A 14,254-nucleotide genomic window follows, 5' to 3' on the forward strand; every position below is an offset into this window, starting at 1 on the left:
CACACACCCACATACATACACACACACACAGACCCACCCACACACACACACACACACACATACCCACACACACACACCCACACACACCCACATACATACACACACACACACACCCACACACATACCCACACCCACATACACCCACACACATACCCACACTCCCACACACATACACACACACCCACACACACCCACACACACCTACCTTAGTCTCCAGGGAGTCTGCAGTCTGCCTCAGTTCATTTCGCTCCTTCTCAGACTTCTCCAGTCGCCTTCTAAGAGAACTGATTTCCTCCTGAAGGATTCACACACATTTCAGTTCACTTTGGTTACATTCAGCAATTTTTAGGATTTACAATTTTTGTAATGTAACCCTTTTGTAATGTATTTCATTACAATTTTTGTAATGTAACCCTTTTATCAACAATTTAGGATCAAAAATAGGTGGATATATATATATATATATATATATATATAGAGAGAGAGAGAGAGAGAGAGAGAGAGAGAGAGAGAGAGAGAGAGAGCGAGCTCATCTGGTAGTGCCAGTACCACAAGGTCAAGGTCGTGGGCTCAGTTTAAAAGAGCCCCTCCATGCTGTCTGCTGTAAAGTCCAGAGCATCTGCCAAATGCTGTAAATGTAAATGCACAGACAGACAGAGAACACGTGCAGTTCCAGTAGCTGTTGAGTACCTCTTTGGCCCGGAGCCTGCAGTCAACTATATTGACATCCAGTAGGGGGCGAACTTTACACAGTAGCTTCCACCAGCTCCATGTGGCCACTGTGGTGAGAACTCGTACATTTCTCTGGATGCAGCTCACCGCCATCTGCTGCACCTGATCCCAGAACAGTCATAAACAGCTGCTTAGGCTGTTCCCAGTCTTGCGATCAAATCACTATGCATGAGATTGCCTCTCCTCTGATCACAGAACACTGTATAACTAAACACTGTATAACTATAACTAAACGAATAACAGAGAGAATATTGGTGTAATGGACAAATCAGGGTGATGGCTCAATTCAAGGAAGAGTACACAGTCCGGAAATACAAAAGGATTAATGTTGCCATGCTTTGGTAGGTCATTACACGCTACTCTGCCTTTACTGTTTAAACCTGACTATTTTTATTTTTTAAAACCCCATACCCTTCCAGGACAGGTCCTCCACATTCCCAGCATTCAGTGCTGCTGTATTTGTGGGAAGAGTCTTACCTTCAGGCGCCGGTACCTCTGACGGGCGAGGTGCCCCAGACAAGCAGCCTGCAGGTGACCCAGCCAACCACTGACCAGAGCGTCCCTCTGCCTGGCCAACGAGGTCAATACACCACGCTTCATAAACACCTATCTCACGTACACACACGCATACACACACACGCGCACACACCACAGCCATGAGTACACACATACCAGTGTATGACCCCCCACCCCACAGGCGCTGTACTCACCCTGCCTGCACCTAAAACAATGCTCTTCTTGTCTAGGTCCAGCTCACTCAATAACTCCTCCACAGCCTAAAGTGAAGAGATCATTGACTACAATGAATCAGGTGCCCCTTTGTACTGGTAATGTTAACGTCATTAAGGACAAATCAATGGTCTGTTTTCTGGACACAGGCTGGGGGAAAAAACAGTAACTATGTGGCAAAGGGAAGAATGTATTTGGTTTTGGTGTGTGTGTGTGTGTGTGAAGATTCAGACCTTTCTCTCATTTGGCGTGATGAAGACTGAGCCATAACGTTTCATCACAGGAGGACTCAAGGCCTGGAAACGGCAGCGGAAATCACTCAGAGACATGTGCTCCGGGTAGCCTAGGAATAAGAGCACAGTAATCAGAGTACACGTAAACCACATGTGAGCTAAAGAGTATGGGGATTGTAGTTCAAAATGCCACTATAGATCTATAAATGCTGTAGTAGTTGCATGTCAGTGTGTATTTGTGTGTGCGCATGTGCGTGCGTGTGTTCCAGTGTGTGTGTAAATGTGTTTGTGTGTATGTGCATTTGTGCGTGCAAGTGTGTGTGTGTGTGTGTGTGTGTGTGTGTGTGTGTGTGTGTGTGTGTGTGACCTATGCGGTACAGCTGCAGAGCAGGTAGCAGGTGAGTTGAGTGCAGCTGGATGCGCAGTGCTGGAACATCAAAGCTGCCACCATCTGTCTTAGCAGTGAGACACTGCAGGAAGACAGGCTGAGCACGTCGAATGAGGTTCACCAGAGCATCCTGTGAGAAAGATAGAGATAGAGAGAGAGAGAGAGAGAGAGAGAGAGAGAGAGAGAGATAGAGACCAAAAGAAAAAAAACAGTGTAGCTTCTAAAATGGATGCACAGATGGCCACGTTCATTGCTGGATAAGCTGGATAGAGATGGAGTCCTCACCGCTTGCAGCTTGACAGTGATGCAGTGTGAGTGTCTCCGTACAGCTGCCATGCCCCCGCTGAACGTCTTCCTCACCGTGCTGCTGCGCTCCAGGGAACGCTGGGAGCCCCCCTCCATGCCGCCCAGAGCCCGACACAGGGTGGGCACAGAGGCCCGGGGGGAAAACAGAGCCTTCACAGCAACACTGAGTGACAGTGAGAGAGAGATGGAGCTACCAGCTACATGTAATACTCTTTTAAATGTTATATATATAGAACCCTTATTAATCCACATGTTCATTTGGCAGTCTGTGCTCTGTGAGTTCATACTTGGAGGAGTTCTGCAGTATGGAGATGGCGTTGAGGGCAGAAGGGTTGTTTTGCACCAGACCAAACCAGCCGGACAGGTCATAGCGGACCGGATCAGACCCCATTAGATGAGCAATCTCACACTGAAGAGACTGTTCACACTGACGTACTAAAGTTAGCAAGAGAGCATTGGACTGTGAGACAGGATGGGTAATAGGGGAAGCTTTTTTTTGATCACTGTGGTTAATGAGTGTATTTCCATTAAGGCGTTCCTGTTCCCATCTCATACCTGTGTCCCCGAAATACTGACATATCCTCTCAAGAACTACAGTCTCTGTAGAACCTGGAGTGACCATCTCTTCATCCAGAACCCAGAGGAGACCACGACAATCACTTTCTGGTCCTCGCAGCTGAACATACAAACACACACACACAAACACACACACGAACACACACGTACACGCATGCACACACTCGCACACGCACACACACAAATGCACACACACAGACACACAAGCAGAAAAAGTACACAGTTGCACAGAGAGAGAGAGATTCAGAAATCAAACACAATCTTACTGCCTTAAACACAGCTTTAACACCACGTGGTACAAGCTGAATGTGGTGAAGTGTTTGAGGCAGAGACACAGAGTCTACCTGGAGGCCTGGCTGGTCTATAGCGCACACCACCTCTCTCGGGCTCCGCTCTGGCGTCTCGAACTCCACCCCCACACGCTCCTGCAGACAGACGGCAGACGTGTTGACAACCCTTTCCCTATCAGCCCCGGTGATGACCCCCGACTTTCGGCGCCTACCTGTGCATATCTGTCCAGCGTCGTGCTGAAGGTGTGTGTGAAGCAGTGCTCTAGCAGCCGCTCCTGGAGGTAGTTGTGGCAGAGTTCAGGGAAGCCAGCGGCCCGCTCTTCGCCGCCATGACGGGGGACACGCAGGCCCGGGGCGTCCACCACCATCACGGAGCCCAGTATCAGCTGCTCAGAGCGCAGGGCTCTGGGGACAGGAAATCGAGAGCCCAGCGTCAGACAGCAGGTCGAGGTGAGGCTCGTGTGTGGGTGCGTGTGTCTATAAATGCAAGTGTGTGTGCACCTGTTAATAAGAGACACAATGGCAGTAAACAACTCCTCATAGAGACCACATGCCATACCATCCACACACTGAGCTGCACTGAGTTTAGGTCCTAAAACAGAAAACAGTCAAAAAGTATACTGTAACACAGGAAACTCTGTATGAACTAAGCCAATATATTGCAACTCTGTAGGTGGATTAATTCACATTTTTGATTAATAGAGTATATTTTAGATCATTTCAGTTAATCCTCTGTAACAATAACAGAGATCTCCACACGCGTACATTAAGAACACGAGATCAATAAACCCGACCTTCCTCTTTTTCATCCGCAAAAGTTCGCTCTCTACTGCCCCCTGTGGCCCTCTGCAGTAACTGCCTGAGGTGATGTTTGAAGACTGCAGTATGGAGGTCATCTCCCTCACAGCCCAAAACAGTGCTGGCAACCTGTGCACTGTCAAAACTCATGAACTGTTTCCTTCCCACTGGAGCAGCAGAGGAGCAGGGTAGGACAGAAAATAAAATGTTTAAGTTTTTTCCCCCATACATTAAAAAAAAAAAAAAAGTACATTTGAGGTTGACATCGTTTCTCCTGAATGTTAAGACAAACAGTAGCCACTTTTAGTGTTAAAGTCAATGATTGCATAAATAAAAAAAAGCAGACTAACCTTTGCACACCCCTGCTATGCCCAGGTGGTATATTCCGGCCAGAACATGCCAAATGGCTCGCTGCTCCTCAGCCGAGATGCCAAGTGTGTTCATGGCAGCCACAAGCCTTCCAAAGTCAACTGTCGCTCTCTGCTTCTCATCTACCTGTAGGCAGAATCAAACAGCGTCTACATGAGCTTCAACCCAACACCTTTAAAAACATTTAATTACATTTAAATACATCCTTTAAAAAGGATCAAAAAGCAAAAACAGAGTTGCGTAATTCTAACTCATTCTGATCACTTTCCTTCATGACTTTTACTTTTGGATAAAGCACTTTTAAAAAGTGCAGAACTGAGTCAGTTTTTCTTTTTTCCTCTTTGATTTGTCCTCTCCTCTCTTACCTTGGTGGGGCATGTGATGCCAAACAAGTTGTTCTCGGGAAGCTGGTGCAGCTGGAGCTCCGTCCTGGAGTGAAAAGTACACCACAGGCCCACAGAAATATTAAACAGGGACCTCTGACTGGTGTCTGTCCTTCAAGCTTGTTGTGGCTCTTGTTTCCGATCGAAGTTCTCAGAAGGGCAGAATGTCGACCATCTTTGACCTCCAGTTCCACTAAACGCATACTCAACACCCAAAGAAACACAACAAATGCACAGCAAACAACACAACAAAACACAACATAGCACAACAAAACACACAAATGCACAACACAACAAATTCACAGCGCAACACAGCACATCACAACACAACGCAACGCAACACAACTCAACACAACAAATGCATTGTTTAAGATAGACCTTATGTATTTTGTACTTCTAGGTATCAGCATTCATCCCTGTATTCTACAGTATTCTAGTTCATTGGTATGTTTAATTCTAACCTACTATACTGTACTAGGATGTATTCTTTGAGGAATAGCACAAAAGGAAAAGCACTTTTGTAAGTCTCTCTGGATAAGAGCATCTGCTAAATGCCGTAACTGTAAATGTCAATGTCAATGCACAACAGAACACAAAACAACACAACACAACGAGCAGGGTTAGGGTTAGGGATCACGGTTCTCAGCTGAATATCTTATACATTTGTTTATCACCTGAGTCAACTTTCCATGAAATTCTCACATTTAACTGCCCGCTGGCCTTATTCATCTCAAATACATGTGTAGGTCACAGGGCTGGTTTAACAGGCAAACAGTGAGCCTAATCATTGATATAGGACAAAGCCATGTCAGTCTATTATGGTCATACCAGTCCATTACGGTAGTTTTCAAACATTGTGTCTGATGTTTTCAATAAATTGATATCGTAAGCTTGTGCAAGGAGGATGTAGGTCAGCACTCTTTTTGCTTCTGCAAACACAGATGCCACTTTAGTCCTGTTCCAGCTCATACTGCCATCTATATGATCCTGGAACAGGACATACTGTATTAAAAGCCAGTGGTCAAATACATGGCGGTTCAGCACAAAGGTTAAGCTTTGTCCAGTACAGCAGAATGTTCTCTGACCTCAGTAGAGTGTCCTCTCACCTCATCTCCAAACTGAGACCTGCTAACATCTGGGAGAAGATCAAGAAGCTGCTCTCTCCAGCCGGTCTGCGGCTCACACGCCATCTCTCCAACATCACAGTCTGCCAAGCAGAATAACATTCATGTCAAGGAAGAGCAAAGAGAGGAAGGACAAATGAAAAGGTAAGAGACAGAAAGAAAAAGAGAGGAAGAGAGAGAGAGAGAGAGAGGGACAGAGAGAGAGAGAGAGAGAGAGAGAGAGAGAGGGACAGAGAGAGAGAGAGAGAGAGAGATAATACTGTTGTAATGAACCTGAAGTTGTCCAGCGGCAGCAAGGCCTTTGTGGTTGAAGTCCAGAGAAAGCACCATGGCAAAACGGGAGGAGGCATCACTGTGTGGAGAACTCACACAGCCGAAAGAACGCAACACAGTGAACACAGCCTGGAGCCGCTCCACTGAGGTGCCACATATACACACACACACACACACACACACACACACACACACACACACAACACTGAACTGATATCACACTGAACGTGCACGAAAGCCCACCCACCCCTACCATGCGAACACTACACTGGAGGCTCATATTCAGTCAGGCGAAACATGTCATAATATGAAAGGAACTGGAGCTGTAATTCCTACATTCTAACAGCATGGCAGCACAGACCTGTGTGTTGTGTAGTCCACAGGCTGTGGGAGTAGATTTAAAAACCTGTTTCCATTTCTACTTCCTTGCAAAACTGCAAATTGCATGCAACAGTGATTTAGGTTCTACCCTGCGTCATTACTACATCTAAATCTGCCCTAGCACAGTACTGCTGTGTTCTCAGCAGGTTTCCTCTAGTAAGGGCTCTCCTGGTGGCTAGCTTAAAGAATTAGCATGCTGCTTGTAAAAATCATTTTCCATTTTTAATTTGCTTAATTTATGTGTAAACATTTTTATAAGTCATTCTAAATTCTGGAAGATTGTTTCAAAGTCCTATTTGGTTAAGTTAACTGGTTAAGTCATATCTGGCTGACTAACCACAATGAACATTGGACACAATGAACAGAACCCAGAAGCTAAAGACCCTGAGGACCCAGAGAACCCTTGTTTTCTTTACAGAAGTTAATGGTGTTGTATGTCAATTAATTCCTCTGCCAGCACCTTGAATAATCCAACACCCTTCACACAGTAATACAATACTAATCCTTTCCATTCCTTAATAACCTTCCATGGCCACGACAAACAAACAAACAAACATATCTTCCAGTTCACAAAATGTCACTACATAAATTACCACCCATATTTACACCCTTCTAACAGTCATATTTTACAAATGTGTTATCAAGGCATTTTCACATGCCATTTGCTTGGTCTGAATGTGTGCGGGTAGGGGGGGGGGAGTGCAATGCACAATTAATTTGAAACAACTTTCAAACAGCAGCAGAAAAAGTATTAACTTGTCAGCATACATCATGCAAATATAGCAGAGGAGAATGTAAAAGCTCCCTCTCTGCACGGAACACAGTCCAAGACCCATTACATGCCACTTTTTACTAGTTAGCTCTGTTATAAATGGATCCAGAGGCATCTGGACTGGACTGATGCCACTGAATTAATGCAGGTTGTGCTTTAAAGTTGTTAAAAAAAAAAAAAAACCTGTTACAAAATGGCTTTGAGTGCACCAAGAATCCTAATTGGAGGGTGGACCTTTCAGCCACTTTGCTGAATGGCTTTCTTCCTGGAAGCTGTGTTAGAGCTTCCCAGCCTAGTCTTTTTGGACCTCAGACTGGTCCAATCTGATGTTCAGACACTACCTGACTGTTCTGTTCTGCGTCTGTGTGCCAAGGTTTTTGCCTGTTGTGCCAACAGCCTAGTTGGGTTAATCTGCAGAAAGTAAAGGAGCACAACCTGTATTGCAGGGTGCGAGGTGCGAGGTGGGAGGTACACTCACAACTGAGGCTCCCCCCTGCTGTGCCAGCTTGTTTGAGGAGCTCGCGGGCGAAGGCCTGGCAGGACGTGGTCTTCCCCGTGCCACTGCGGCCCACGGCCACCACACACTGATCCCGCCGCTGTCCCACCACAGACATGTAGACCCTCCGCACCAGCCCCTGCAAGGGGGCAGGTGCTTCCCAGACATCCCAGCGACGAGAGCGCAGGCCCTGATACGGCAGAGTGAGAGAGGCTGGTAGAGAGAAGCATTGCCTTCTGCATTCTGATTCTGTCTCCTATTAAGGTAGTGTAATCCAAAATATAATCTCTAAAATCTGTTACTAAAATCTAAAGGTATTAATTCAGTGCTTTTGTAATGATTATCAGTTGGATGAGTAGTTCATAATTATACACTTCTTTGACAAAGCCATGGATATCAAAGAGAAGTATATAAATAAAAGCCCCCATTTGTGGGCAGAAGGCGGCGTGGTGACACCTTGCCAGGTGGTGCTAAAGGGGGCCAGAGTGTGAGCAGGTTGGGCCCAGCTTGAGTGAGGGTCATGTGGGCTTTGGCACGGCTGATGAGGGTGTGCAGGACACTCGACTCATTCACGCTCGCTAAATCAGTCAGGTCCTCACACAGGTCCAGCTCAGGTGGGTTTACCTGGGGACACCAAGCAGCAGACATTAGTTCTGAACTGTTCAAGGGACGCAGTGCAAGTTTGCCATCCCAGATACCATTCAAGAGATTCACCTTCTCTATCTCGTACTGGGAGACGTCATGGACGGAACCATCCGATTGGAGGCGGACCCTCACCTTGCCGTCCGGAAGCTCAGGGGTGCCGTCATCTGGCTTCAGCTGGGTGGCTGTTACCAATCAGACAGTCTGCTCAGATAGCGTCACATGCTAATACTCAAAGGCAGTGTGTCCAGGGTGATTTTTAAAATGCACGTTTGCCTTCAGTCATGTCAGCATAAAGATGTGATCTTTTGAGTTCTGTTTATGTCATTTTTTGGCCAGTCTGACATCATCTTGTCTTTCTCTGAAATAACGATCGTCTGGGATGGGTCAATTCCCTGGGTGAATTTATCAAATCTCCAGTAAAGCCCCTGTTTTTTTGTGTATTTTGCTTGTATGTGTGAACATACTCCTGTGATGTTACATGACACTTCTGTTAAAAGTAGAGGTCCATAGTGTTATTCCTGATTTAACACACCTGCCTCATGAAACATATTAGCTAATGCCCAAGACCTTTGTGACTCAAGCTTGATGTATTAGCACAAGGAGATCAGCAAGCTCTCCTGAGAACTACCTCATTTCTGTTCCAAGTCACATGTGTGTATCCCACATGCTGGCTGCATTAAGATCGACTATAACACAGGGAAGCCCTATGAAGGTCATACTTAACTATTTAACACCACTGACCTCTGGGAAATCCCCTCAAAATAATAATGAGAGCCATAAATACAGCCTGGAGCTTACTATTAATAATGGTGTAATGTAGTGAAAATTCGCTAATGCTCACTAACACTTAGCCAAAGTCTAAGATACTTCAGTTACAGTACAGCTAGAGTAGCTGGATTCTACAGCTTGTACAAAATTTTATAAACATGGTAAATGAATGAATAACAAAATATTAATATGTGTACTGTACAGACTCACCAAGGACAAAGCCATTTTTATGAGTGTACCAGACAGTTCCAGCTTCATACCATACATCCTTCTGCAGTGTGTGTGAGAGTAAGAGAGAGCGAGCGAGACAGAGAGAGAAAGTTCTGTTAGGACTGCAAAGACTATTCTAAGAGAGCTCTAGTTTGAGCAGTTGGTTCATGGTGCAATAAATATCAGTGTAACCTCTTTAGGGTTTATATATCTCAGTATAAACACTTTATCATGTATGTATCTCAGTATAAACTCTTTAGGGTGCATGTATCTCAGTGTAACCTCTTTAGGGTATATATATCTCAGTGTAACCTCTTTAGGGTATATATATCTCAGTATGGTATGGATCCTGCTAGCCAAACCCTTCCTGCAGATTTACATATAATTTCAATCAGATAGACATGAAACTGTTCAGTTCATTGCAATGATTTGCTGTATAACTGATCCCAGGTCTGCCGCCAGCACCACTGTTTTGGTGTGATCTCAGCACAACGCACCATGGGTTTCCTGGGCTGCTGTTCTGCAGTATTCTCTGCCTGCTGGCCCTCTGGGTCTTGTCTCACTTCTTTGACCTTCTCTTGCTTAACTGCTTTCACTTCCGGCGGTGCCGTCGGTTGCTCTTTTGGCTTCCCTTTCTCCGCTGACGCCTCTGCAGACCCAGTTAGGTCGGGGCCACTCTCTGCACCTGGGACCGGCTCAGGTTCCTGCAGGTTAACCTCCAGAGGACTGGCTGAGGAGTCAGGAGCCAGTGTCCTCCTCAGGGGGGAGGTTTTCTTCTCTGACAGGGCTGAGTGGCGGCCCTGCTCCCCGTTCACCAGCTGTTCGGATCGAAGGGCCATCTCGGCCTCTAGGATGGGTGGGGTCTGGTCTGGGAGGAGGAAGTGCTGAACCAGGTTGTCACTGAGTTTACTTGGCTGTGGGTGGGGTGGGGGCAGTTTGGAGTGGGTAAATTGGTGAAAATGTCTCTGTGAGAAAACACAAGACGACAGCTCTTGTTAAGATCGAACTTCTCACCGCCTTCTCCTCCTTGAGCTCCGGCTCCTTCAGACGCGTCTCCTTCTCTGTCTCTCTCACAAGCTGCTTGAGGAACCCTCCTGGTACCATAGAGAGGGGAGGGGGAGGCTGTGTGGTTGCTCCAGGCTTCTTCTCCTCCTTGATCTGCATGCAGTTAAGGGTAATGAAGACCTTGTCAAAAACATCTCACAAACGCACTGCCTACGTGTCTGACGTGCAGTCACTCACTTGAAAATCAACCCTGTAGCACACTTGCAGTTTGCTGCACAATGCAATTTTTAAACATGTTTTTCCATAATCTGACTGCCTTCATAAGTACCGTTTGGCAGTCTGGTTGACCTCAGAGACTGGTGAACATATCAGATGCCACTAGGACATTTTGGAGTTCTATTAATGACACTCTCAGTGATATCAAACCTTTGAGAAGGTGTTATTGTTTGATACAAGAGGTGACTGAGTGCAGGCCTCAAAGAATTTTTTTAAAGTTTACCTCCTGAGAGGAGTCAGTGGGTACAGTGTAGTCTGCCATGGTAGCTATGGAGTGACCTAGAAATGACCTACACAACTTAGTCTTTATAGGCCAATTCTATGCAATAAAGGAATAAGTGACCAGAACAGTGCAGCGTAATGCAAGGTTGGAGTAAGGAGCAACTCCCACAGACATGGAAGCACAACATCACAAAAGAGGAATACCGTTACAGAACAGATGCCGACCTCAAGAGTGCAGCAAATTCCTATTCATCAAGGCTAGCAGTAGCCGCACGGTTTTAACAGTTTTAGTAAAGGACATCTTTAAAAATTCAGATTAATTATTAATAGATTATTGTTGTTTGTAGATTTTTCATGAATAATTTTTGGTAAGGTGTTCATGTAAGCATAAATTCACACAAACACACATCACAGTAGTACTGTTATAAGGGAGAAGTTATATTTAGAAATATATTAATAAACATCTCCGTCATTCTGGTAAGCTCTCTAGTAAGCAAACTGTTTTGCAGCATTAGTTTAATGTATTCCAGTGCCAAAATTTGCCTTAAATGGATCAATAGGAGAAACAAAATATTGACAGAAAATATTGAAAAAGCCTGCCTATCCTTGACTATGCACATTTTTTGACTTAATTGGTCATCTTGTAGAAATTATTCTAGAGTTTTGAAAGTTATATCACTTATCAAAATTGAACATAAGATACAGCACTTCAGGAGGAAGGAACAGGTGTTGAACTCCATTCCTTCCAACAAGCATGACTTTATGATCTAAAGATGGGGTTTTTTTTCTTTAATATAAATGATTTTAGGTTTATTGTACTAATATAAAGTCCTGCTGAAATGTCTCTGATTTCTTAATTAATTACAAAAAAACCTTACAGTCTAATATTAAATTGTTCATTATTATATTTTTAAAAATTATCATATTTAAGACAAAAACCAGAGATTCATATCCACATTCTTTTAATTCACAATGTGACATATCTTTCCTTCCCTGCATATTTTAATATTTGACAGGTTTTTTATCGGTCATGCAAAACTTGGAGGGCAGTGTGCGGGATGTGCAGGAGGTGTGAGTTCAGCTGTTCTACACTTGCCTTTTGCTCCCAGAGTTTTAAGCGTGAAGACAGAGCCATGGTGGTGGACTGGGTGGTAGCGGTGTGGACACACGCACGCACACACGCACGCACACACACACGCACGCGCACGCACGCACACGCACACAAGACTGCCAGATGTGCTGGTTGGATGCAGTGGTAGCAGGGAGTGATGAAATGCAAACAGTGACACTGTGGACCTAGCCATGGAAAGGGAGAGAGAGGGAAGGCGTGGGGATGAAAACAAACACAGACAGATTCTGAAAGAGAGGTTCAGACATTCTTCTCTCCAAAGTTTCAATGATTTCTTTAAAAATCTCAGGGGCAGGTGAAAAGACTGACTATCACTTTGTGAACATATGTGGTCTCGCCACGCTGTTAATAATTCAACTTTGCTTTCAGAGAAAACAGGCACGTATTGTACTTTTCTCCCTAGCCCAGCTATCTTGTATTCCAGGTGATGCAACATTGTGTAAAACAAAGTTGCATCACCAGAATACATGTTGCCCACTGCTGTGGTCTAGGATCTGAGACCATAATGTTTTATAAATCATATATGTACTGCAACCCAATGTGTTACAGAAGTAGCTTCACCAAAAAGCAGTAGAAGCCTCTGGGTAGGATTCAGATGGTGGTGGTATGCATGACAAGGGACTTCCTTTCTTAGAAAACAAGACAACGTGCTTTCCCAAAGAGCCAGCTTGGAGCTGCAGCCATGTTCCCAGTGCTTGATGATTCTGCTTGTGTAGAAATTCTGTCCCTGGACAATAGAACAGTAGCATATATTTGTTCTCTTATGGACTGAACATCTGAATGACCAGAAAACGATATGGCTGAGTGGCTTTGTGTGCTTCAGGTATAAGATCGACTTCAACATGAACACTGAAGTGTCAGCTACATCATTAACGTCATCTACGACTGTAGATAATTTCACTGTGTGTGACAGAACCAAGCATGCAATAAGGCTCATTCATGAGGTCTAAACAGGATGATTGCATGCAGGAAAGAACATTGCTTTGAGCCTACAGCATCTTCCATTTATATGAAAGGTCTGAGTTTTATTTTATAAATTTGCATTACTTTACCGCACCAATTTTACTGATATTTACAGTATTTTCTTCTTACCACTTAAAAGATGTTATACTATTTATCACTTTGTTTCTATTAGAAGCAAATAATTATTTTACAGTCTTTCACAGTATCAAAGCAGTAACTGGTAACTTGCTCTACTGGTAGGAAGTAGCCTAATTCTAATTCTACAAATCCTGAAACAACACAGACAAATGGTCCAGATATTAAAGTACACAACAAAACAAATTAGATCAGAGCTGGAAAATGACTGTTGTGTTGCTCTCCAATTTCAGCTTGTGTCAGCTCTGAGACAGAGAATAACTCTGACACTGTGGAACTTGTAAATGGCCTCTGGCCTGTAAGCACTTAGTCTGGTCAACACAAGAACAATACTTAAGGCTGACATCCATGGAATCCAGCCCAATGTCAAGCTGAAACCATAGCACAGGACAAAAGCTACAAGTTAGCCCCAGTTAAAATAATTGCTATATGAAAAATTACCTGCCCTAGCTACAAATCAGTTTCGTTGGCTATTGTAAAAATTTTACACTAAGACAAACAAAAACAACTAGTCCAATCTGGTTTGAAGTGGAAGAGCAAGACACATACCTTGCGTTGGCTTCTTTTGAAGACTTACAAAATGCACAAATTAAGTTGTTTATGTGAAATTCTGAAAACTTTGAGGCCAAATGCAAGGCACACAGTCCCACTGTTGCTTACTGAGAAGGAGAGCTAGTCTGAAATAGAGGGACAGCCATCAGTGCGCTTACTTTTACACACACACACAGATAAGCAAGGCAGCTGAGTTAACACAAGACCTTGCTATAAATATCCTTCATCCAGGATGGCTGGGCATACTACCGTGTTTGGAAAACTCTCTTCGGTGGCAGAGATCATGGGGCAACTGGGAGAAAGATTACAATGTAGCAAAAAAAAAAGTGAGTATTCATGGCTTCTTTTGTGAATTCTGCGTCACTTTCATTCGGAATCCCTACATTTCATTGTCAGAAGTGTTGCTTTATGTGTACAGATATTCGAGGAGCTTTTGTCGAGAACATACTAACTCAGACCGTCGACCTAACTATTCCAGCGCCACTGGAAACCACGAGCT

The 14,254-nt window shown here is 44.4% G+C and overlaps 1 protein-coding gene across 5 annotated transcripts in view; it reads right to left on the reverse strand.

Annotated features, from left to right (window-relative positions):
- Window positions 1–13,934, reverse strand: part of LOC113568346 (unconventional myosin-XVIIIb-like) — a 32,649-nt gene extending 18,715 nt beyond the window's left edge. For 3 of the 5 annotated variants that reach the window (XM_035535405.1, XM_035535404.1, XM_035535401.1), the window contains exons 1-26: window positions 13,753–13,934; window positions 12,667–12,832; window positions 12,073–12,272; window positions 10,488–10,631; window positions 9,971–10,387; window positions 9,474–9,534; window positions 8,565–8,677; window positions 8,307–8,474; window positions 7,833–8,040; window positions 6,202–6,344; window positions 5,911–6,011; window positions 4,787–4,850; window positions 4,403–4,547; window positions 4,049–4,219; window positions 3,756–3,846; window positions 3,467–3,659; window positions 3,309–3,389; window positions 2,944–3,064; window positions 2,676–2,823; window positions 2,368–2,551; window positions 2,062–2,212; window positions 1,695–1,804; window positions 1,443–1,508; window positions 1,210–1,338; window positions 691–834; window positions 206–295 (exon numbers count right to left, since the gene is read on the reverse strand). In XM_035535405.1, the coding sequence (XP_035391298.1) occupies window positions 206–295; window positions 691–834; window positions 1,210–1,338; window positions 1,443–1,508; window positions 1,695–1,804; window positions 2,062–2,212; window positions 2,368–2,551; window positions 2,676–2,823; window positions 2,944–3,064; window positions 3,309–3,389; window positions 3,467–3,659; window positions 3,756–3,846; window positions 4,049–4,219; window positions 4,403–4,547; window positions 4,787–4,850; window positions 5,911–6,011; window positions 6,202–6,344; window positions 7,833–8,040; window positions 8,307–8,474; window positions 8,565–8,677; window positions 9,474–9,534; window positions 9,971–10,387; window positions 10,488–10,631; window positions 12,073–12,111 (3,282 nt within the window). In that variant the 5' untranslated portion in view covers window positions 12,112–12,272; window positions 12,667–12,832; window positions 13,753–13,934. The remainder of the gene's footprint in view (window positions 1–205; window positions 296–690; window positions 835–1,209; window positions 1,339–1,442; window positions 1,509–1,694; window positions 1,805–2,061; window positions 2,213–2,367; window positions 2,552–2,675; window positions 2,824–2,943; window positions 3,065–3,308; window positions 3,390–3,466; window positions 3,660–3,755; window positions 3,847–4,048; window positions 4,220–4,402; window positions 4,548–4,786; window positions 4,851–5,910; window positions 6,012–6,201; window positions 6,345–7,832; window positions 8,041–8,306; window positions 8,475–8,564; window positions 8,678–9,473; window positions 9,535–9,970; window positions 10,388–10,487; window positions 10,632–12,072; window positions 12,273–12,666; window positions 12,833–13,752) is intronic. The other 2 variants (XM_035535402.1, XM_035535403.1) reach the window with 2 other exon arrangements.
- Window positions 13,935–14,254: the final 320 nt, after the last annotated feature.

The sequence above is a fragment of the Electrophorus electricus genome, chromosome 17, assembly GCF_013358815.1.
Source record: "Electrophorus electricus isolate fEleEle1 chromosome 17, fEleEle1.pri, whole genome shotgun sequence".
Lineage (NCBI taxonomy): Eukaryota > Metazoa > Chordata > Actinopteri > Gymnotiformes > Gymnotidae > Electrophorus > Electrophorus electricus.